Here is a 22,277-nt window from a genome sequence, read left to right on the forward strand (position 1 = left end):
ACTCAGTTATGGCGTTCTAAGTAGTCAGTTTGTGAAATAATAATAATAATATTATTATTATTATTATTATTATTATTATTATTATTATTATTATTGTTGTTGTTGTTGTCATCATTGTTGTTGTGTTGTTGTTGTTGTTAAAAGTTATTCATTACTCAACTGGCTTGAAAAACACCACATATCCTTTTGGGTCCGGATCCTTCTTAGAAAAAAACTGTTTTGAGTTCAACTTGTCCATCTTTCTCTTTATAAGATCAGTGTATCCTTACTTGCCATTAGGAGCAAGGAGTGTGAGAGAATGTTTCAGAGTGCAGCTGGGATGGAGAGGAGAAGAACCACACACTAGCACAATGAAGCTCTTGTGTTTGAGAAAATGTACTGGCCATGAAAACGACAACAGCTGGCTATGTCTTCTGCCTTGAATACGCCCTGGGCAGTCATTCTCATCCTTTTCCAATTGAAACAGAGTACTACTACACAAAACATTCTCGTCTCCAAAATATTCTTATGTCTTACCATGTTGGACTTCAAGTTCCCTAATTCTCAATGACAAACATTAATAGAACAACAGAATAAGTGGCTTGCTGACATTGGTGAGAAAATCGGTCCCATATTCCAGAGCTGCAGAAGTCACAAGACTTTGGTCATCCCAGAGCAGCTGCTCCTCCACCCAGGTACACCGGCCTGCCATTGACTGGAGGAGCTGCTCCGGGATGACCAAAGGGCCAGTCCTGTAACTATGGCAGCTCTGGAATATGGGACTGACTTTCCCACCAACATCAGCAAGCCATCCCAGGGTGGATTTCCCTCCCCTGCCGTTGATCTTACCTTCCAGTTCCAGCTCACATGGCTCTACTCAAGGTTAGGTTTGCGCTCAGCTGAAGGGTGAGGGACAGTAGGTGGGTGGGCCATGTGGGCGGTGCAGCCTTATGTTCCCATGCAGCCTGAATTAATTGCTTTGGAGGGAGTGCTTTGGGGGGGGGGTGACATTTCTCTGCAGACCACCAAAATTTTCTCACTGACCACCAGTGGTCCCCGGCCCACTGGTTGGCAACCACTGTTCTAGTCCAACCCTCCGCTCTATTTCAGACAAATGGCTGTCCAATATCTTCTTAGAAATCTCAAATGATGGAGCACCCACAACTTTTGAAGGCAAGCCATTCCACTGGTTGATTGTTCCCATTGTTAGAAAAATTCTAGATTTCTTCTATCCTTGATTAGTTTCCACCCATTGTTTCTTGGCTGGGAATCCTGGAAGCTGAGGTCTACAGGCATAGGAACTCTGATCCAGGCTTACATACATTCACGGACATGTGCAAATGAAGGTGTAACTTACAATTTGTTTAAGTTACAGAGCAGGCTGTGGATTTATATATAGAAGCACTGGGTGACTCAGATATCTCCAACCTGCCACTCATTTTGGCTACTGAAGGAGGAGAATCAAATGAAGTAAAAGAATGGCACCTTCTTACTTTCAGCTGGTTAGAAGCTGCACACTGTTCAAGAATACAATTAGGATTTGTACAACACAGTTATATTATATTATAAAGATAGGTCTCAACTTAGTAGTATTATATGAAGTAGCTATGGAGATTCTCAGACATCCAGGTCACGGTTATCCCAAAGATGCTTTTTCAAGAGGCAACTGGACTTTCTTGTTTTTCTTTGAAGAGGTTTTGCTTCTCATCCAAGAAGCTTCTTGAGCTCCGACTCGATGGTGAAGAATGGAAGGATTTATATTCCTTGCAGTCATTTGGGCATTAGCACTCTGGGAGTCATTGAGGCTCCTTGGAAGCCACCATTCAGTCAGAACTGAAGAAGCAAAACCTCTTCAGGATAAAACAAGAAAGACTATATAAAGTAGTATTATTCTAAGTAGCATTGTAAAGGTATATCTCAGCTTCAACTGGGATTTCCATTGAGAAACAAGACAGTTCTTAGGTTGATTTTTACCACCTTTCTTGCCCTGCTTGTGACATGAATCACTGTAGTTGTTAAGTGAATCATGTGGTCGTTAAATGAACCTGGCTTTCCCCATGGACTTTCTCTGTCAGAAATCGGCTCAGAAGGTGGCAAGCGGTGTTCACATGACCCTGAGATTCTGTAACAGTTGTAAATAAGTGCCCAAATTTGAGTCCTGCGACTTGTAGGGATGGGTGCAACAGTTATAAGGACCAGGTGTAAGTGATTTTTTTTCAGTGCTTTTGAACGGCCGCTAAATGAATGATTGTAAATCAAGAACTTCCTATAGATAGGCATACCTCATCTGTCAGGGATTTGAAGAAATGCCTTTGGAGATGTGTGTTAGCAATAGCACTTAGACTTACATACCACTTCACGGGGCTTTACAGCCCTCTCTAAGCAGTTTACAGAGACAGCATAATTGCCCCCAAAACAATCCGGGTCTTCATTTTACTGATCTCGGAAGGACGGAAGATTGAATTAATTGTGAGCCACTCAGAATCAACTCTTGGCAGTGGGTAGAATCACCCTGCAATACTATACTCTAACCATGTGCCCAGTGGTGGGATTCAAATAATTTAACTGGGTCTCTGCCCTAAGGATTTCTTTCAACAACCAGTTCGCCAAACTGCTCAGAAAGTTGATAACCAGTTCTCCCGAATTGGTGCAAACTGGCTGAATCCCACCATTGACTGTGCCACTATGGCTTCCTTGCTTGCTAGCTTCCTTCCTTCCTTTCCTTCCTTAGCAATAGCACTTAGACTTATATGCCACTTCTCAGTGTTTTTCAGCCCTCCCTAAGTCAGTAGGCTTACAGAGTCAGCCTATTGCCTCCAAAAACAATCCGGGTCCTCATTTTACCAACCTTGGAAGGACGAGTCAAGCTTGAGCTGTTCAGAATCGAACTCCCGGCAGCGAGCAGAGTTAGCCTGGAGTACTGCATTCTAATCACTGCGCCACCACTGCTGTTAATGAACTGCATGTAATGGCAGAGCACAATGGTAGAAAGTCGTATTCCTTGCTGAGACAAATCCCAGATGCAAAAAAGCTGGATTGGGTCCCAGAGGTAGTCCTCAACTTACAACAGTTCTTTTAGTGACCGTTCAAAGTTACAACAGCAATGAAAAAAGTGACTTGTGACCATTTTTTTCACATTTTTACCACCTTGGTAGCAGAATGGCTTTACATCACAATGCAGAAGACGAAAGACAGTGGGCAGCTCTTAAGGCTGGTGATAACTCTAGATATCAATAGAAGAACAAATGTGTTGGCCTCTTCTCCACCCCTGACATATATATTTTTCTAAAGGCTAAGCAATTAGCCTTTCTTCCTAATGGTTATAATGCAGTGAAAATCTGGTCAACTGGGAAAGAGAAATATCTACCTGGGAACTTGCACCTGACTCAGCACTGAGAACAGAGAAAACACAGAGAAAAAACATTGGGAAAGGCGGTATCTTCAAATTGGACCAAGGAGCCAGAAATGTTAAAAGGAGGGATATGAATAAAGGGAGGGAGGGAAGGAGGGAAAAAAGGAAGGATGGAAGGAAGGAGGAAGGGGGAGGAAGGAAGGAAGGAAGGAAGGAAGGAAGGAAGGAAGGAAGGAAGGAAGGAAGGAAGGAAGGGAGGGAGGGAAGGAGGGGAAGGAAAAAGGGAGGGAGAGAGGATGGAAGGAAGGAGGGACGGAGGGGGGACAGAGGAAGGAAAGAGAGAGGAAGGAAGGAAAGAAGGAAGATGGGAGGGAGGGAGGGAGAGAACAAGATGGAGGGAGGGGGGAAGAAGGAAGAACTTTGACTCCAGGACATAACTTTTTAATTAATAGAGTATAAATCTTCACTATTATTTAAAAATTGCTGTTAGGTTGTTGAAGGAAATTAATGATAGACATCGCAAGTTTCTTTCTAGTGAACTGCACGGTAGATGTTGCACAACAGTGAAACGTACCCTTTAATTATGCACTAATGATAGTTGCTAATGAGATCTATTCTAATTAGATCACCAGTAACTCTAAGGCTTCTTACTGACCTTTCCACAAACATCCAGATTTTCTGAAAACTGAAGGCCACCGTTACTGGATTTGGACAAAAAAAAAAGAGGAAACTGCGGTTTGTTGCCGGATCTGGACAAAAGAGGAAACTGCGGTTCCATAATATGCGAGATTCCTTTGATCTTTAAATGAAGCCAGAGCAACAACAATGTCATTGGAGATCTATTCAAGTCACCCAGGATGTTTAATAAAGGTTTGGCTGCAATCACCATGAATTGCTGGAGATGCAATTCAAGAGTTTGAACCAGAATATCTGGTCTTCTATGATGGCTATATTCAGACTTCAATATGAAATTCAATATGAATATTGAATATGAAATTCAATATGAATATTGAATATGAAATTCAATATGAATATTGAGATCCACAAGCCACTTAACATGGTTGGACTGATCGCAGCATTAAAGCATGTTCTTCTTGGCTTTATGCCTGCTATTTGGAATTTAACAGATCTAGAACTATGGCCTCAGGGACTGGTAAAAATATTTATTCTTCAAATTTCAACCAATATTTACAGAGAAAACATATTTACGGATAGTCAGAGTTGGAAAGGACCTTGTAGGTCATCTAGTCCAAACCCCACCCAAGCAGGAGACCCTACACCATTTCTGACAGATGGCAGTCCAATCTCTTCTTGAAAGTCTCAAGTGATGGCGCTCCCACAACTTCTGAAGGCAAGCTGGTTGATTGTTGTCACTGTCAGAAAGTTCCTCCTTATTTCCAGGTTAAATCTCTCCTTGTTCAGCTTCCATCCATTATTCCTTGTCTGGCCTTCAGGAGCTTTAGAAAATAGCTTGACCCCTTCCTCCCTGTGGCAGCCCCTCAAATATTGGAAGACTGCTTTCCTGTCTCCCCTGGTCCTTCTCTTCCCTAGACTAGCCAGGCCCAGTTCCTGCAACCGTTCTTCATATGCTTTAGTCTCCAGTCCCCTATGCCAGAATGTCAACATTTGTTCTTGCTGCTGCTTCTGCTTAAAGACTCTAGGAAGCTGACAAAAACAATCAATTTGAGTTCTTTTATTACGATCCAGGTTTCCAATCTTATTTTACCTTTCCTTTCATTATTCCTACACTTTATTAATGCTTTTAATCAGTTTGATATAAGAATCCGTGATGAAAAAGCATCTTCTTGTCTTGAGCACAGCATGAAAAAATATGCATGCACCAACTCTTACGTATCTTATCACACCTATTTTCCAATTGTGTAAGCCTAATTTTTCTTCCTGGAGATAATTTTTGGGTCCTAATGTATTGTTTATTAAATGTATGTGCCGCTCACTTCATTTCAAGGAGACTGTGTGGCTTACAAGGTTAAAAGCAGTAAAACTATACATGTATGTTTAGTAATTTTTTGTGTGTGTGTGTGTATACACACATATAATACCTGTATGTTTAGTAATATATATAATATATATATAATAATATAATAATATATATATAATATATATAATATATATATAATATATATTATAGTAATATATATATTGTGTGTGTGTGTGTGTGTGTGTGTGTGTGTGGTGTGTGTGTGTTCAGAATTCAATCAGAACTGAAGAAGCTTCTTGGATGAGAAGTGAAACGTTTTCAAAGAGGGGAAAAACTGAGAAAGTCCAGTTCTCTTTTGAAAAACTCTTTTGGGACAGCCATGACTGGATGATGGGGAATCTCTACAGAACGTTTACCTACATTAACCTTCCAACCATTTGCAAAGGATTCCTAATGGAAAATTACAGTGTTGTTTTTTTTAAATAAATAAATCCGATACTCTATTTCAAAATAGTGAGGTTAGAATAGTAACGTATGGTGTAACTTCTTCACCCTTTGATGGAATACTTACTGTCAAAACAGCATTTTTGGTTTGAACTCATTTCTTCAAAAAGTGTTTGAGCATAGAATAATAAGAGTTGGAAGGGATCTCTTCAGGTCTTCAGAACCAACCCCGATTTCCATCCACCCAAGCAGGAGACCCTATAGCATTTCTGACAGATGGCAGTCCAGTTTCAGACAAACGGTTATCCAGTCTCTTTTTGAAAGCCCCCAATGATGGAGTACCCACAACTTTTAAAGGCAAACTTGTTCCATTGGTTGATTGCTCTCACGTCAGGAATTTCTTTCTAGGCTGTCTCTCTCCTTGGTTACTTTCCAGCCCGTTTTTTGTCTTGCCTATTGGGCCTTCGGAAAATAGTTTGACCCCATCCCGATCTTCATAGGAGCCCTTCAAATATTGGAACAGTGTATCACTCCTAATCCTTCTTTTTACTACACTACAGAGGTAAGGAAGCGAGGCACTACTCAACTGAGGTACTAATACCACTCTATAAAGCCCTAGTAACACCACACCTAGAATACTGCATCCAATTTTGGTCACCATATTATAAAAAAAGATGTTGAGGCTCTAGAAAAAGCGCAGAGAAGAGCAACCAGGATGATTAGGGGGCTGGAAACTAAAACCTATGAAGAATTGGGCTTGGCTAGTTGCAGGAACTGGGCTTGGCTACTTTAGTGAAGAGAAGGACCAGGGGAGACATGATAGCAGTTTTCCAATATTTAAGGGGCTGCCACAGAGAGGAAGGGGTCAAACTATTTTCCAAAGCACCTGAAGGCCGGACAAGGAATAATGGATGGAAACTGATCAAGGAGAGATTCATCCTTGAAATAAGAAGAAATTTTCTCGTGGTGAGAACAATCAATCCATGGAACAGAAGTTGCATTCAGAAGTTGTGGGACCTTCCTCACCGGATGCTTCCAAGAAGAGACTGGACTGCCATTTGTCAGAAACGGTGCAGGGTGTCCTGCTTGGGCGAGAGGCTGGACTAGATGATCTACAAGGTCTCTTTCAACTCCGTTAATCTGTCTGGTACCCAATTCCTCTAACGGGTTCTTCGTACCTTCTAGCCTTCAGCCCCTTCATCATTTTTGTTGCTCTTCTTTGTCTGGACACACGGGAGAACTGACTTCCCTTATGTTTGGAGAAAGGCTTCAACGGGCCATGGGGACAAATGTCAACCGATTTCCTCAACCCCGCAGCGAATCTTCCTGGCTTTCCCACCAGCCAGTTCAATCAGCCGCTTCCAAGGCTTAGAATAGATTGAAGCTTCCCAACCGTAGCCATTCACTCATTCACACATACACACACACACACACACAAAAATCCATGCCTTCCTATAATCCCCAGTGGAAAAACCCTTTCCAAACCAGCCTCGTATCATGCCTGCCTTTTTCCTATTTTTACTAAGCTTCCCCTCGCACTTTCCATTTTTTTTAAAAAAAAACAGTTTTTACAGATAGGTATTATTATTATTATTATTATTATTATTATTATTATTATTATTATTATTATTATTATTATTATTATTATTATTAGTGCAAGGTTGAAATAAAGCAACGAGCTGCTCCGGTCTCTCCCAGGGCAGCGTTCTTCTGCTCCTCACGTACACTAACTAACACGCAGAGGGCAAACGGGGGCGAGGATAGGAGTGGGGGGGGCGGAATCGCAGCAAACACTTGTACTCAACGTCTCCTTGGGATAATCCAAGCCCAACACCATTCCTTTCCCTTTTTTCACCTCCCCACGGAGCGCCCTGGAAAATCGGCTAGGTGATTGGATTACCTTGCTTTGAATGGAGACGGGGGGGGGGGCTGCAATCAAGGCGGGGGGTGGGGGCAGATGGGTGGGAACGAGCCGCGAAGTTACATTCATCATGCAATGAATGATGCCCCACCTGTTATTTCGGCCCCTTTAGGCTCCTTTTGGGGGGAGGCGAAAGGGGGGGTGGGGGGGAACAAAGAAGGGAAGGGCTGCCTGGCCTAACTCTGCGGTCCCTAGAAGCCTCTTGCGCCCGTTTCCCCCACCCTAATCCTCCGGTCGCGGGAGGCAGCTTGCGCCCCATCCAAAGGCACCCGAACGTCCCCGGCTCCTTTGTAAGGCTCAGCAAGTAAAGGCAGCGGGGTTTATTCTCCCCAACCGCAAAGAGAGAGGGGGAGAGGGAGGGGGGAGAAAGAGAGGGAGAGAGGAAGAGGGGGGAGAGAGGGGGCAGAGGGAGGGAGGGAGAGAGAGGGGTGAGGGAGAGAGAGGGGAGAGGGAGGGAGAGGAGGAAAGAGAGGAGAGAGAGGGGGAGGGGAGAGGGAGAGGGAAAGGGGAGAGAGGGAGAGAGAGGGAGAGAGGGAGGGAGAGAGGGAGGGGGAGAGAGAAAGGAAGAGAGGGGAGAGAGGGAGAAGGGGGAGAGAGAGGGAGGAGAGAGGGAGGGAGAGGGGGAGGGAGAGGGGAGAGAGGGAGGGAGAGAGGGAGGGGGAGGGAGAGAGAGGAGGAGGGAGAGGGGGAAGAGAGAAAGAGAGAGGGGGGAGAGAGGGAGAAGGGGGAGAGGGAGAAGGAGAGAGAGGGGGAGAGGGAGGGAGGGGAGGGAGAGAGGGTGAGGGGGAGAGGGGAGAGAGAGGGGAGAGAGAGAGAAGGAGAGGGAGGAGGAAAGAGAGAGAGGGAGAGGGAGGGTGAGAGAGAGAGAGGGCAAGAAAGAGAGAGGGTGAGAGGGAGAGGGAGGTGGGGAAGTTCGAGTCCCCTCCTGCGCTCTTTCCCTTGGTCCAAAATGTCACCCTCTCCCTTTCCTCCCCATCCCCCCACCCAACAGCTTCTCCCAAGCGAGGCCTTTAGCGGGGGTGGGAGGGGGGGCAAAGCAGGATGCCCACCGATTTTCTGCCCCCTCCTTTCATTCCTGGGGTGCATCAGGGAGTTTCCCCCCACTCCTCCCGCATCGCATCCCCACTGCAAGGAGCGGAGCGGGCGCGGCTGCCTCCTCCCGCCGGGGTCTCCAACGCCGACTGGTGTGTGCGCGAGTTTTGCAAGCCCGAAAGCGCCCTGGCAAAAAAGAAAAAAAAAGAAAGAAAGAAAAGAAAGAGAAAAGGGGGAGGGGGGGAAGAATGAATGTAGCCCCGCGCGAGCCAATGAGCTGAGACCGGATGCGATATATCCTCCTTGGACAACAACTGCTCTCTGTTCCTCCTCAGATCCACATGACGCCATTTACTTTTGCTTTTGCCGAGAGAGATCACCCTGCCTCCTCCGGAAAGGAGAAGGAGGAGGAGGAGGAGGAGGAGAAGGGGGGGGGGCGGGAGGAAAAAAAAAAAAAAGAAAGGGGGAGGAAAAAAAGCGAGAGAAAGGAGGGGGAGCAGGAAAAAAAAAACAAAAAAAACGCCGAAGCTCTTAAGAGACCGGATCTCAAACCTGCTTTTCTGCAAAGATACAAACAGCAGCAAGAAAGCAGCTGCTTAAGCAAAACCCCGCTGGTTTTTTTTTTCCTTTTTTCCTTTCCTCCCCCTCCCCTTTAAAACAACAGCAATTCTCTCCCCCTCCCCTTTTGCAATCAGCAAAGCTGCCTTGGGAGAGAGAGAGAGAGAGAGAGAAAGAGAGAGGGGGGAAAATAAACACGCACTCACGTACAGCACACAAACTCCGAGCAAGCGAGCCACCGACCACTTTAAAAAAAAACAACAAAAAAAGCTATCCTCTCCTCCTTTTCCTATTTTTTTTCCCCCCAACTTTTAATTTTATATTTTTGCAAACGGTTTTGCAACCGCTCGGAACCGGGGAAAGCCAGCGATCCGAGAGAAAAGAGAGAGCGAGAGACAGAGGAGCCTTTTTTTTGGGGGGGGGGGGCTTGGAAAAGATTCTGAGCGAGATCTCATCCAAACCACGCCGCGGGAATCGTATTTTATTTTTAATTTTTTTTAAAAGGACCCACTCCGTGCCTTTCTTTTTTCTTTTTTTGCTGGGGTTTGTCCCCTCGCGCTCCTTTCGGCGTACGGTGCATGCAAGGGAAAAAAAAGAGAGAAAAAAAAAGTTTGCTGGAGAATGACGAATCGGCCTTTTCATTGAGAAAAAGAAAAGGGGGAAGAAGAAGGGAGGAAAAAAAAGGAGACGAGGAGATCGCGAAGGGGGACAAACATCCTCGCCGGATCGGGAAAGAAAAGGGCGGTTTTTTTTGTTTTTGTTTTGTTTTTCTTCTTGAAAAAAAGAAAAGAAATCCGTCGATTGTGGTGCAGCGGCGTGTGGCTGTCTGGCTTACGGCTTGTTATTTTTTTTCCCCCTTTGGAGAAGAGAAGAGTTGAAAGCAGAGAGAGAGAAAATCTTCCCAAATTTGCAGTGGATTTTTTTTCTCCCTTCCTCGGTCTAACACGCAAAACGTTTCGATGATTTTCGCTCACAACCTGGACTCGAAGTGAGTTTGCAACGGAAGAAACGCCTTCTGTTCTCCTTTTTTTTCCTTCTTCTCCTCCTTTCTTCTTCTCCCTCCTTCCCCTCCTCCCTTCTTCTTCTTCTTCTTCTTCTTCTTCTTCTCCTCCTCTTCCTCTTCTTTCCTTTTTTTGGCTTCGGTGTTGGATTTACTCGCCCACCGCAGGAAGACGCGGGGAGAGAGAGAGAGAGAGAGACCTCGGGGGTCGCGGTGGAGAGAGAGGATGGCGGGGAGGGGAGAGAGAGAGAGAGAGGGAGGGAGAGGGCTTTGGGGTGACCTGGCTTGAACGCTTGCAAGCCTTTGCCCTTCCCTTTGCAAAGCGGCGAGGAGAGAGAGACAGAACAGAACAGAATAATACAGTTGGAAGGGACCTTGGAGGTCTTCTAGACCAAACCAAGGCTTGTCAAAGAGACCTGCGGATCGGAGCCGGTGGGCAAGGCGTGGGGGGGGGGAGGGTTTCCTCCGGATTGAGCTCCCTCTCTCCCTCGTTGGGGACAGAGGGGCGATGGAGCCTGGCGAGGTGGCTGTGGTGGCGGGGGGGGGCGAGGGATGGGCGCGGGGATTTTGCGGGTGCCGAAGTCTGACCTCTCGCACGGGCTCACCTTGCTGACACTTTGCGGAAGGCATTGCAAGCGTGGGAGCTCCCTCCTCACTCACCCACCCACCCACCCACCCGTGAACCCCGACCGTCAGTGGGAAGCGGCGTGGAGCGCTTTCCCAAAGGGCAAAATATACATATATATCTATATCTACCTTTCAGGTTCCCAAAGAGCTGCTCCTTGCAAAAGGAGGAGCAAACTCTCTTGTTTTCCCCGGATCGGGACTGCGGGGGGGCGGGGGGCAGCCGGGCTACTTTTGCAAAGAGTGGCTAAATCTTAAGAGCCGTGGACTGTGGAAAGGGGGGGAGGGTCGGCTTCCCAACCTGTCAAAGGTCGGACTTCCGAGCGCCTGATTCTGAAATCGGTTTTTGGGGGGTTTGTGCTGCTTGAAACGGGAAGGCCAGTTCGTGCTTTAAAAACAAATAAAACCTTGCCTAGTTGGAGCCTTTCCTGGGGAGGGGGAATTCAGAAGTGAGAGAATGTAAAAATCTGATTTGTTTTAACCCCCCCTCTCTTCCCCCCTCTGCTGGGGAAACAAGATTGGAAAGGGAGCAAGGCCACTGCCAAATCCACTTTTGCCAGTAATGCTTGCTGGCATCTGCCCTACCAGTTTCCCTTGCCTTCTATTTTATTTTTGAGGCGGGGTTGTGTGTGGGGGGACAGCATTCCTTGTTTTGGAAATAGCTGGCCATCTTCCTCCCCTTCCCCCACCCCCTTCCTCTCAATTTAGGCTTTTTCTAGCTGCACTAGATTTAACCTCCCTCCGGCCATGGATAACGCGAAGGCGAAGACCCGGGTCAGAGTCGGTGATAGGAAACGGTGGAGATTCTCCATGGCTCCGAAAGTTTGTCTTTATTCTTTTCTCCTGATGCCCTGCTGTCTGTCAGAAGGGACCTGGCTGTGTGCCTTGTCAGTTTCCCCTAATACCAATTTTTATTTTTATTTTTAGATTGTGGGGTGCGGGGGAGAGAGAAAACTGTTTAGAAAGTTCCCAGAGGCAGAGAGCTGATTTTTTTTTTTTTGTCCCTTTTCCCTGTGAATAAACTTTGATTTTTTTTGGAAACTGGCAAAAAAGCCATCTCAGTAAATATACACATGTATCAGTTGTGGGAGAAATCATTGGTTATAAAAGAGGCGTTTGGCTGCTGGTTGGTGGTTTTTTCTTTTGCCCAACACCTGTCTGACATTCATAGAGAAATCAATCTATTTGTAGACTAGAGAGACTGGGACTTTTGTCTTATTCATAGGCCAAGCTCCCTCTGCCACCCCAAGCCCCATGGATGATGACATTCTGGGGCCTGTTATTTTATTTATTTTGGGGGGAAAAGTTTTGGTGTGCCTTTTTTCCCCCCTCATACCTTGATGTGAGTGTGTGTGGAGGGGCGAGAGAGATGGCTTGACATTTTATGCCGATCAAAATCAGAGAGTGACTCGAAAGAGAATACTGCCTTTTAAAGCATTTTTGTTGTTATTGTTGTTGATCCGGCAGAGAGAATAACATCCTATCAAAAGTCACACTAAATCTTATATGATTTAGGTCAGGAAAAGGAGTAAGGGAGAGAGAGTACCTGACTTGGTGTTCCCGAATGGAGTTACTATCTAGATAGAAGGCTTTGCATAAGCAGAGTGAGAGAATCTCTGCTTGGAAGGAGAAGAGAAGAGAAGGAAGCGAAGTTTTCCTGATAAGGCAATCTTATTAGTAGCCCCATTCCCACTGCTTTTTCTCTCCTATATATATATATATAGCAGAAGAAAAGCCTATCATAAGAGAAGGAGCTATGCTCGGGGTTGGAAGGAGGAAGAATAAGCTCAGGTGGAAAGGTGTCAAACTAAATCTTTTTTTAGGGCAAAGTTTTGTCACGGAAATCCTAAATTTACTATACGAAACCTGGGCTCTCGCATTTCCTCCCCCACCTCCATGCAAGATTTAAAAAACAACACCCTTTTTTTAATACAGTTATTGCAAGATAGGTCTGTACCTGACTTTCATCTAGCATTAGCAAGTGAGTTCTGTTTGTTCATGTTCTTAGAAAGGCAAATTGAAGTCAGGATTTTAAGCGATTCTCCAAAGTGGGTTTTGAGGAATCCAATACTTTGGCAAGCAAATGGCCATAAGATTGTGACCCTTTCAGGCAGGTTCCCCCCAGGAATAAATCTTGCAAAATTCACTAGATAAGCAGTGTTGGAATGCTTGCATGTTCGAAAGTCTGCTCTGCTGAATTGCAGGGAACGTAATAAAGTTTAGTTTGTTTGTCTTTGCCAGATCAGAATGAACCATTCGCCTTTGTGAAATAGATCTTGCTAAATCTTGAGAAAGTAAGAATTTCAGCTTTCTTCTTCTTTTTTCCCCCCTTCTCCTTCCAGTTTGACATTTTTGTTACTCTGAGCATAGTTCGTTAGGCTTCTGCAGCTAAGCAATATGCTTTAGCAATGCACAGTTTTAAGTTGAAGCCAGCGGTGTCACATGCTGTTCCTGGAATTGTGTGATTTATTGTTAACGTGTAGAATGTTTGCCCATGTAAGCCAAACCACCTTTTCTGGTGATGTTCAGGAAGTGAATGGATTATCTCTGGGTGTTATGAATGCACAATGCAAACTCTGACAGTGCTTAGCATTGGTACTTACTGCTGGTACTTTGCATTGCAAAGTGGAACACGAATGCAAAATTGTGAAAAGAGAGAGAAGGTCTGGCTTTTTTTGGTTTTTGTTTGGTTTTTTCCCCATCTCACATAAGACTAGGCTCAAATACTCAAAAAAAAAAGTATTTGTTTATTCAAACAACTTTATTGTTCCTCACTGTCTTTCCTGTTAACCATGGCATAGAATTTAATTCCTTTTTCCTCTGTGCCTTGTCTTCATGTTTCATGTGCTGCCAACGTTTTTTTTTTTTTCTAGATTGCCATATAATGTCAGAGCTACTGTTCCACAGGCTCCCATTTTGCTCACAGAGCTTCGGGGCAACTTCCGGTAATCCTCAAATTATGGCCGCAATGGAGTTCAGCATTTCCGTTGGCTAAGCGAGACTAGGGTTGAGTTTTGTCCCATTTTGTGATCTGCCTTGCCACCGTTGTTAAGTGAATTTGCTGCCCTTGTTGAGCTGGTAACCTGTTTGTAAAGTGAATCTGGCTTCCCCATTGGCTTTGCTTGTCAGAAGTTCGCAAAAAAGGATCACATGACACCCAGGGCACTGCATAAATGCATGCAAGTGTCATAAATACATGCCAGGTGCCAAGGGTTCGAATTTGGATCCCGTGACCTTTACAACAGTCATGTAAAACATGGTCATAAGCCACTGTTTCAGTGTTGTAACTTTGAACGGTCACTGAATGAATGGTTGTAAGTCAAAGACCACCTGTGTTGTAATTTTACAACTTGAAGGGGACTAAGTCCCAACTTTCTCTCAGCTAAAGTCCTCAAAACTGTATTCTCTTAATTGCTGGATAAATTCCAGTGAAATCAGTGGCCCCTAGAATAGGATAGGATAGGATAGGATAGGACAGGACAGGATAGCACAGGACAGGACAGGACACTTTATTGGCCAAGTGTGATTGGACACACAAGGAATTTGTCTTTGGTGCAAATGCTCTCAGTGTACATAAAAGAAAAGGTACATTTGTCAAGAGTTAACAATCATCAGGTACAACACTTAATGATAGCCATAGGTACAATAAGCAATCAAACATAAATACCTGTATTTATGTAAGATTTTTCTATATGGGGCAAGAATTTGAAAAGCCCATCTGGAATTTCATGCAGATGTAAACCCTAAAAGTAAAGCGAAGGAGATGGAGACCGATTTTTTCACTAGGTTCATTGATCAGGATTGTGGAGTGAGCCCCATGCAGCTGCTTGCCAAGTTGTACACTTCAGAGCAAACTTAAATTTGGGTCAAGTGTCCAAAAGCTGCATGCAGATCTGTGTTGGTATTGAAAGTCAGAATTCCAAGGAAGTGTTGTAGTGTTGCATTTCCATAAACTTGGTCGGATTCAGGTTATCAAAGGAAGGTTGGTTTCCTTAGAGTGTGTGTTTATTTCAAGATCAAGACTTCAGTTAATTGACTTTCCTTCCTTGAATTCTACTGTATAGTGCAGTGTTGATGCAATATCAGGGGTTTTCAATTCAATGTATGGAATGGGAAGGATGTATGTTTGTGTTTATTTTCATAGTCATAATGCACACTGAATGGTATTTAATTTTGTTGCACAGGGTGCAATGAAAATAAACTAAAGTAAACTAAACTTCCTGAGACTAGGTGCAAGGCTGCACCCAGTTACATTGCCTGGCAAAGCAGATACCCACACCTGGATAAAAGAAAAGAAAACTGACTCTTTCTTTCTTTCTCTTAGGATTTCAGATGTGTTCTAAGCTTCCTGGAGTGATAGCTGTTCAGGATACTGATGGAGACGAGAGCTCAGAATGGCAGCGGGTTACAACCCTTGCTTCAAGGCCAGCATGACACTGGGAGACAATTTGGAGATTCTGACCTAAGGGATGTCCTAGCACAACAAGTTCACGTCTTGTCCTTGGACCAAATCAAGGCTATCCGGAACACGAATGAATACACCGAACCTCCTACGGTAGCTCCCCGACCAGGACTGAAGCCAGCCCCACGCCCGGCGGTCCAGCATAAGAGCGAAAGACCGCACGACTTGACGGAGCAACGCCATCTGAGCAGGCTTCCCCATCCCCAGGTCCATGTTTCTTCTCGACTCCCGCTCTCCCGTTCCATCAGCACGGTCAGCAGCACTAGCTCACGCGGTAGCACAAGGACAAGTACGAGTAGCAATTCGTCAGAACACAGGCTTCTGGGGTCATCATCCTTGGGGACAGTGGTCGAGGGGATAATACGAGTACAGCCGAAATCAGAACTGAAGTCTCGGGAGCTGAAACCTGCCAGCAAAGAAAACTTGCATATGCACGCCTACCGCTGTGAGGACTGTGGGAAATGTAAGTGTAAGGAATGCACTTATCCGCGGACTCTTCCATCCTGTTGGATCTGTGACAAGCAATGTCTTTGCTCGGCCCAGAACATGGTAGATTACGGGACCTGTGTCTGCTGCGTGAAGGGTCTTTTCTACCACTGCTCCAATGACGACGAGGACAACTGTGCCGACAACCCCTGTTCATGTAGCCAGGCCCACTGTTGCACTCGGTGGTCCACCATAGGCGTTGTGTCCCTCATTTTGCCTTGCTTGTGGTGTTACCTGCCAGCCAAGGGTTGCCTTAAATTGTGCCAGGGCTGTTACGACCAAGTCAACAGGCCAGGTTGTCGCTGTAAACAATCCAACACGGTTTGCTGTAAAGTTCCCAAAGTCCCACCCAGGAATATTGACAAGCCAACATAGCATCACTAATTGGGTAACCAGGAGGACGACACAACGCCAACTAAGTGATCTGTAACGGTGGTATGGTTTCTTGGTGGTGTGCAGGAGCAGGAATGAGAAAAAGATCCAACCTCGTGCAGACCCTTCTTTAGAATCCGCCCAGGGGAGATCCAGAGTGGGAATACGCTTGGTAGCACCTAAAGTATTTTATAAGCTAAGAGACTTGAACTACTTCTAAGCAAACTCGCGTGTTGTGCGTTTGTGTGTGTGTTTTTTAAAGGAATTAGTACACTTGTAAATTAGGAAAACTACTTCAACCCACTCCCAGTTATTTTCTGCCAGAGATGTACTATATTTTTGTATATAGGATATTTTCAACTGTGAAAACACAAGTGTCATAGAAGCAGCTATGGCACACAAGTCACAAAATATTATACTAATATGTTGTACATTCAAAAGAATGTGAATCAATGCATATGGTTTAGATTGTATTTTTTTTTTTTTTGGCCTTATGAAGCCCTTCAATGGCAAGACTCTGATTTTTTTTCCCCTTTTGGACAGTTGCAGTAAAATGGAGTCTTTATTTTCTATTTTTTTTTTTCAATATATTGTCTAGTGTAAAGAATATTTATTTGAAGTTTTATTATTTTATAAAAAAAATAAATATTTATTTTAAGAGGCATCTTACAAATTTCACCCCTTTTTAATGAGGATGCCACCATTGCTGCAAATTAGGGGTGAAAAATACATATATTCCCTATAAAATAGAAAATATATTAACGTTTGAAATTAAACCGGGCTGCTTGTCATTTTTTTCCCCTCCGTTCCCCTCACTTCTTTGAAGTCAGCAACTGCATCTGTAATTAAGATGTTTTTTAAAAGGGTATAAAGTATTTTTGTAAGCTTTTGTTTGGTGATCAGGGGTTCCAGAAATATATACAAAAGTAAAGTTAAATGATAATGGTTGTTCAAGAACTTAAGATCATCAGCAGTGCCACTATTACATCCAACTATGGCCTCTGTCCAAAAAAAAAGCAATTATACAGGCAGTCCTCAACTTACAACAGTTCACTTAGTGACTATTTGAAGTTACAATGGCAATGAAAAAAAAAGTGGCTTATGACCATTGTTTATAATTACGACCATTGCGGTCACGTGATCATAATTCAGACGCTTGCCAACTGTCTTGTATTTATAACAGTTGCAGGGTCATGGGGTCATGTGATCTCTTTTTATGACTTTCTGACAAGCAAAGTCAACGGGGAAGCCAGATTCACTTAACAACCAAACAGCTGCAGTGGTTCGCTTAACGACATTGGCAAGAAAGTTCGTAAAATGGGGCAAAATTCACTGAACCAATGTCTCACTTAGCAACAGAAAACTTGGGCTCAATTGTGGTTGTACGTTGAGGACCACCTGTGTCTGATAGCAATGTTTCTTTCCCTCACCACCAACAACAAAATGGATACAAAGCAGTTACAGAATTACATGGCCCCGGGGTATGGATTGTGTTTGTAGGTATTAAAGGGAGAGAGGTTACCTGTTTAGGTGTACTGTTATCATTTTCAATAGACACATAAACAATGCCTTTTGGGGGATTAATTGGTCAGCCAGACCTGGTTTATGAAAAGTGCAAAAAAATAAGTTCCATGCGAAGAATAGAAAAGCCAGAAGCAAAAATATTTTTTTCCTGGAAAGCTGAACACACTCCAGGTTAAGCCAAACTTCTGGTTGAAGCATCATTGCTAGAGCTACTTCGGCCCAGGTAAGCGTCCTTCTGTTTCCAAGGTTCTCGCAGGAAAACAAAATTAACACCCGGTTATATTAACAATCTTTTTGTCTTTCAAAATCCGGCCTTCCAAGTCCATAAGTGCCGATTACACAGACAACAAGTAAATAAAAACTGCCACAAGCATGTGTATGAGAGAGAGAGAGTAATTTTAATGAAATCAGTGGAGAGCCATATTGAGATGCCTTCATTGTCCTTTCCAATCTGAAATCATTTAAGAATATCGTCATGATTGTGTTGGTTGGATCACAGCAAAAATTCTGGAAAGGAATTGGGAAATTCTTCCAGTGATGGACAATGAAATGCCTTATGAATTAAATTCACAAGTGGGCATGGAAATGTGGCCTGTTTTGTGAATTACTGGTGCAGTTATATACTGCCGTTTATTTGCACATGGACATTCCCTGTTTGAAGAGTTGAAGTGCATCAGAAATGATCGTTTGCATAGGATAAAATAGCTTTGCCTTTGGGCAGTTGAAGCTGTTGAACACATTTTTCTGCCCAATAGAATAGTTTTGCAAGCCAGTGGCTTCCTTGTATGTCTGTGTGTGTGGTCTTTCCTCTCCCAACATCTTCAGCCAACATGGGGCAATTCTGCTAGTTGAAGTTGTATATATGACTTCAGATAACAAAGTGTTCCTGTTGGTGTAATCTGTGACATTTTGTGAAACCTGATAGAATGACAGAATAACAGAGTTTGAAGGGACTTTGGAGATCTTCTAGTCCAAGTGTCTTCAAACTTGGCAAGCTTAAGTCTTGTGGACTTCAACTCCCAGAATTCCTGAGCTAACATGACTGAAGGAGGAATTCTGGGAGCTGAAGTCCGCAAGTCTTAAAGCTGTCAAATTGGAAGACCTCTGCTCTAGTCCAACCCCGTGCTCAAGCAGGAGACTATACCATTTCAGACAAATCTTTGTCCAATCTCTTCTTAGAAGCCTCCAGTCTTGGAGCACCCGTAACTTCTGAAGACAAATCCTTCTACTCGTTAATTGTTCTAACTATCAGGAAATTTATCCTTATTTCAAAGATTGGTTTTCTGCTTGATTGGTTTCCATCTGTTGCTTCTTGTTCCGCCTTCAGGTTCTTTGGAAAATAGGTTGACCTCTTCTTTGTGCGCAGCCCCTTAGATATTGAGACATTGCTACCTAACCACAGTATGGTTTCATCTTTTGAGAAAATATATGTAATTCTGAAATCTTGTTTTCATCATGCATGGACATCTGCATGTGTAGGTCATATTTTTCTGGCAATGTGGAAATATGTGACCGTTAGTCTGTCCCCAAAACTTGTTTTTGTACATAATAGCAATAGCACTTAGACTTGTATACCACTTTACAATGCTTTACAGCCCCCCTCTAAACAATTTACAGAGTCAGCCTATTGCCCCCAACAGTCTGGATCCTCATTTTACCCACCTCGGAAGGATGGAAGGCTGAGTCAACCTTGAGCCTGGTTGACTGATTTGAACTGCCAAATTGCAGGCAGCCGGCAGTCAGCAGAAGTAGCCTGCAGTAACCACTGCGCCACTGAGGCTCTATTGTCCTGCTATATTGCAAGTTTGGGGGAATTATTAGACAACCTTTTAAAATTTGGTACCATGTAAATGTATCGGATCATAATCTTCAAAACTGCCAGCAATGATAATCAGGATTTGATCAGATTTCAGTTATAAATTGATTATCAGATTATCAAATTAAAGTGCGAGTTTGCTCTAGTGATTAAGGCACCAGGCTAGAAACCAGGTGATTGTGAATTCTAGTTCCATCTTAGGTATGACAGCCAGCTGGGTGACATTGGGCCAGTCATTTACTTTCAACCCAATTTATAAAAGTTTATTGTGAAGAAAATAGGAGTAGGAAGGATTTTCTGACATTTGCAAGTCCAAATTTAATATAAGAAAAGCATAAACTAGCAAAATCATTATGCTAAAAATTAATTGGTTAACTGTTTTTGTATTTTTTTTAAAAAAAATCCTCAAGTAGCTGATCAAGTATTCTACCAGGAATGAAGGTGAATAGCCTATTTAAAATAATTCTAATTTGTGAATTGCATTGCAGTCTACAACTGTTATCTAAGATGTAGTTCAACTTTCCCTAAAGGCTATTTTGCTGGGGATGATGGGAATTGTTGTCAGTTAGATGAAGGATCAGTAGGTGAAGGAGAACTTGCTTAACACTTGAAATTGTAGCAACCAATTTCAAGTTAATCCCTTAACATTTTTTAAAAAATTCAATACTTTTTTGTTTTAAAAAATCAGGTTGTTTTCATGTATAAAATACAGATAGCCATGACAACAGTTGAGCCCAAATTTTATGTTACTGAGTGAGTCATTTAGTGTCATAACTTTGAACAGTGACTAAGTGAACAATTGTAAGTTGAGGACCACCTGTAATCATTTTATTTATTTATTTATTTATCAAATGTATATGGCCACCTATCTCACACACAGGGTCGCATACAATAAAGTTCAGGAAAAAATTAGGCATGAGATGGACATAGATGTTGGGTTTATTATAAAACAGGATAGATTAATTTGTTTCTATTTCAGTATGTGTGGAATTGAAGTGGTGATACAGCATGTATCACAATGTCTTTGTTTGTAATGCTCAGTTAAGATACTACCATTTCTGAACTATCAGAAAATATTAGCCTGACTTTTTAACCTTTGCACCTGAAAATGAACAAGAACTAAATTAATGCTCCCATACGATAAATTAATCTGGGTTGTGAAACCTAGCACTAAATCTTGCTGAGAAGCATTACCCTCGAGTTTAAATGATTGTAGCATCCATGAAGTGCCATCTGAAGATCTATAGAAATCTTAAAAAATACCTGTTGATTATTAGTTGCATAAAAAATATCCCCCTGAAGAGGTTTGCATTGCTAAGTGTTTCAAAAATAAACCAATTGTTTGCATGCATACCCATTACAATATTGCAAGTAGCACTTATGTTAAGGCAATAAGGTTTGAGATGGTTGCAGCAAACTTCCCTCAAATTTTAGTGAGATTTAGTTACAACTTAATGCAAAGGGTTTAGAACATGTATGTTTTGAGACAGATGCTGGTTTATTGAGAAAAATTATCAGAGACTTCAGTCCAAATCCAAAGCAGAGTTGAAAATGCATTACCTAATTAAACCAGTGGCCTTAAGCACATATTAATCTTTATCTTGGTGGGTGGGTATGTTTTCACTTAAGTATATCCCATTTGAAAAATTACTTGCTATCAGTCAGATAGCCAACTTTCGGATGTTTGCTGAATCTCAGTTTTTGTTAACCTTATATTGCCAAATGTTCACATGTGTTGGAGTTCAATACATCTGAAAGACCACTCACAGTTATAAATGAACAGTTGACAGCTTTAATTTATTATGCATATTTATTACAATAAGTTAATTATTGGCTAAGCTAAAAGAAAAGTGATCTGGGAACAATTCTTACTGAGGCAAATCATAAGTTACCAGTGGTTCCCTCAAACTCTTAAAAATTCCAACTAAACAATTAGAAATGAGCTTTTGTTGCTTTGTACCCAACGTAAATAATTCTGCTTCTACCATTAAATTGCAATATTTAACTCTGAAGCTTTGCTCTTAAGGAATCCATAATGAAGTCATTGGCAACCCTCAAATGGACAGGCAAGTTTGCAAATCCTTATTGGCACGAGATGCGTGCATCTTCCTTACCAAGCTTTAGTGTTCTTTAAATTGTGAAAGCTAAAAGGCATCACAATTTGTCAACTTGTCAGACTTACACAATTAAAAATATTTAGCATCTAGACTTGCATGTACTCCTTGTGTGAAACATGGTATTTGGTTATTGTAGCTTGGCATGACTCAAATTTGTAGGATTTATTTAGCTGACAAGGTAAGGACCCAAAACTAATCTAGTCTTACTGTGATAATTGTTCAAACATAAGAGCACGGACCCTGTTTAACAAGTAACTCAATAGGAAAGCTGTGTGTTGTCACAGCTGATGGGCCCACAAAGTTATCAGCAGTTATGTTTCATTTGAGGGCATTGGTACTTTCAGGCTTCAGCAGGTGGCAGTGCCTACCTAAACCTTGTAGATTTTAGAAAGGGAGGCCATCAAGTAATTTCCAGGGACCGCTGTGAAGGTAAATGAAAGCATCTTTTCTATCACTGCAAGAAAATCACATGCAACTAATTGATGAAATCAAGAGGAGTCAAACTTAATTCCAAGGATATTTCACTTTATGCTTAAGAATGAATATTCAAGGATGTATGGCTAATTTATTAGCAAATGTGTTACATTTTTATAGAGTGATTCAGCCGTCCAGATTAAATTATTAGATCAGTAGCTTTGAAGAATTGATACA

At 42.9% G+C, this 22,277-nt stretch overlaps 1 protein-coding gene across 5 annotated transcripts; it reads left to right on the forward strand.

Moving 5' to 3' along the window:
* The first annotated feature begins 9,227 nt into the window (after positions 1 to 9,227).
* Positions 9,228 to 16,945, forward strand: SPRY2 (sprouty RTK signaling antagonist 2). 5 transcript variants are annotated; one of them, XM_087938002.1, is made up of 3 exons: positions 9,743 to 10,213; positions 13,091 to 13,143; positions 15,174 to 16,945. In XM_087938002.1, the coding sequence occupies exon 3, from the start codon at positions 15,225 to 15,227 to the stop codon at positions 16,170 to 16,172; it is 948 nt and encodes a 315-aa protein (XP_087794128.1). In that variant the 5' UTR covers positions 9,743 to 10,213; positions 13,091 to 13,143; positions 15,174 to 15,224; the 3' UTR covers positions 16,173 to 16,945. The 5 variants fall into 5 exon arrangements, with proteins under 5 accessions (XP_026561071.1, XP_087794128.1, XP_087794129.1 ...); XM_087938005.1 differs by lacking the exons at positions 9,743 to 10,213; positions 13,091 to 13,143 and adding exons at positions 10,540 to 10,657; positions 13,723 to 13,794; XM_087938004.1 differs by lacking the exon at positions 9,743 to 10,213 and adding an exon at positions 13,723 to 13,794 and having other exon boundaries at positions 13,096 to 13,143.
* The last annotated feature ends 5,332 nt before the right edge of the window (positions 16,946 to 22,277 follow it).

The sequence above is a fragment of the Pseudonaja textilis genome, chromosome 8 (genome assembly GCF_049901715.1).
Source record: "Pseudonaja textilis isolate UNSWEBS1 chromosome 8, rPseTex1.2, whole genome shotgun sequence".
Lineage (NCBI taxonomy): Eukaryota > Metazoa > Chordata > Lepidosauria > Squamata > Elapidae > Pseudonaja > Pseudonaja textilis.

What these genes read in the sequence shown, in the direction of transcription:
- SPRY2 (XM_026705286.2), top strand. Translation starts at nt 15,225, where the DNA reads ATGGAGACGAGAGCTCAGAATGGCAGCGGGTTACAACCCTTGCTTCAA.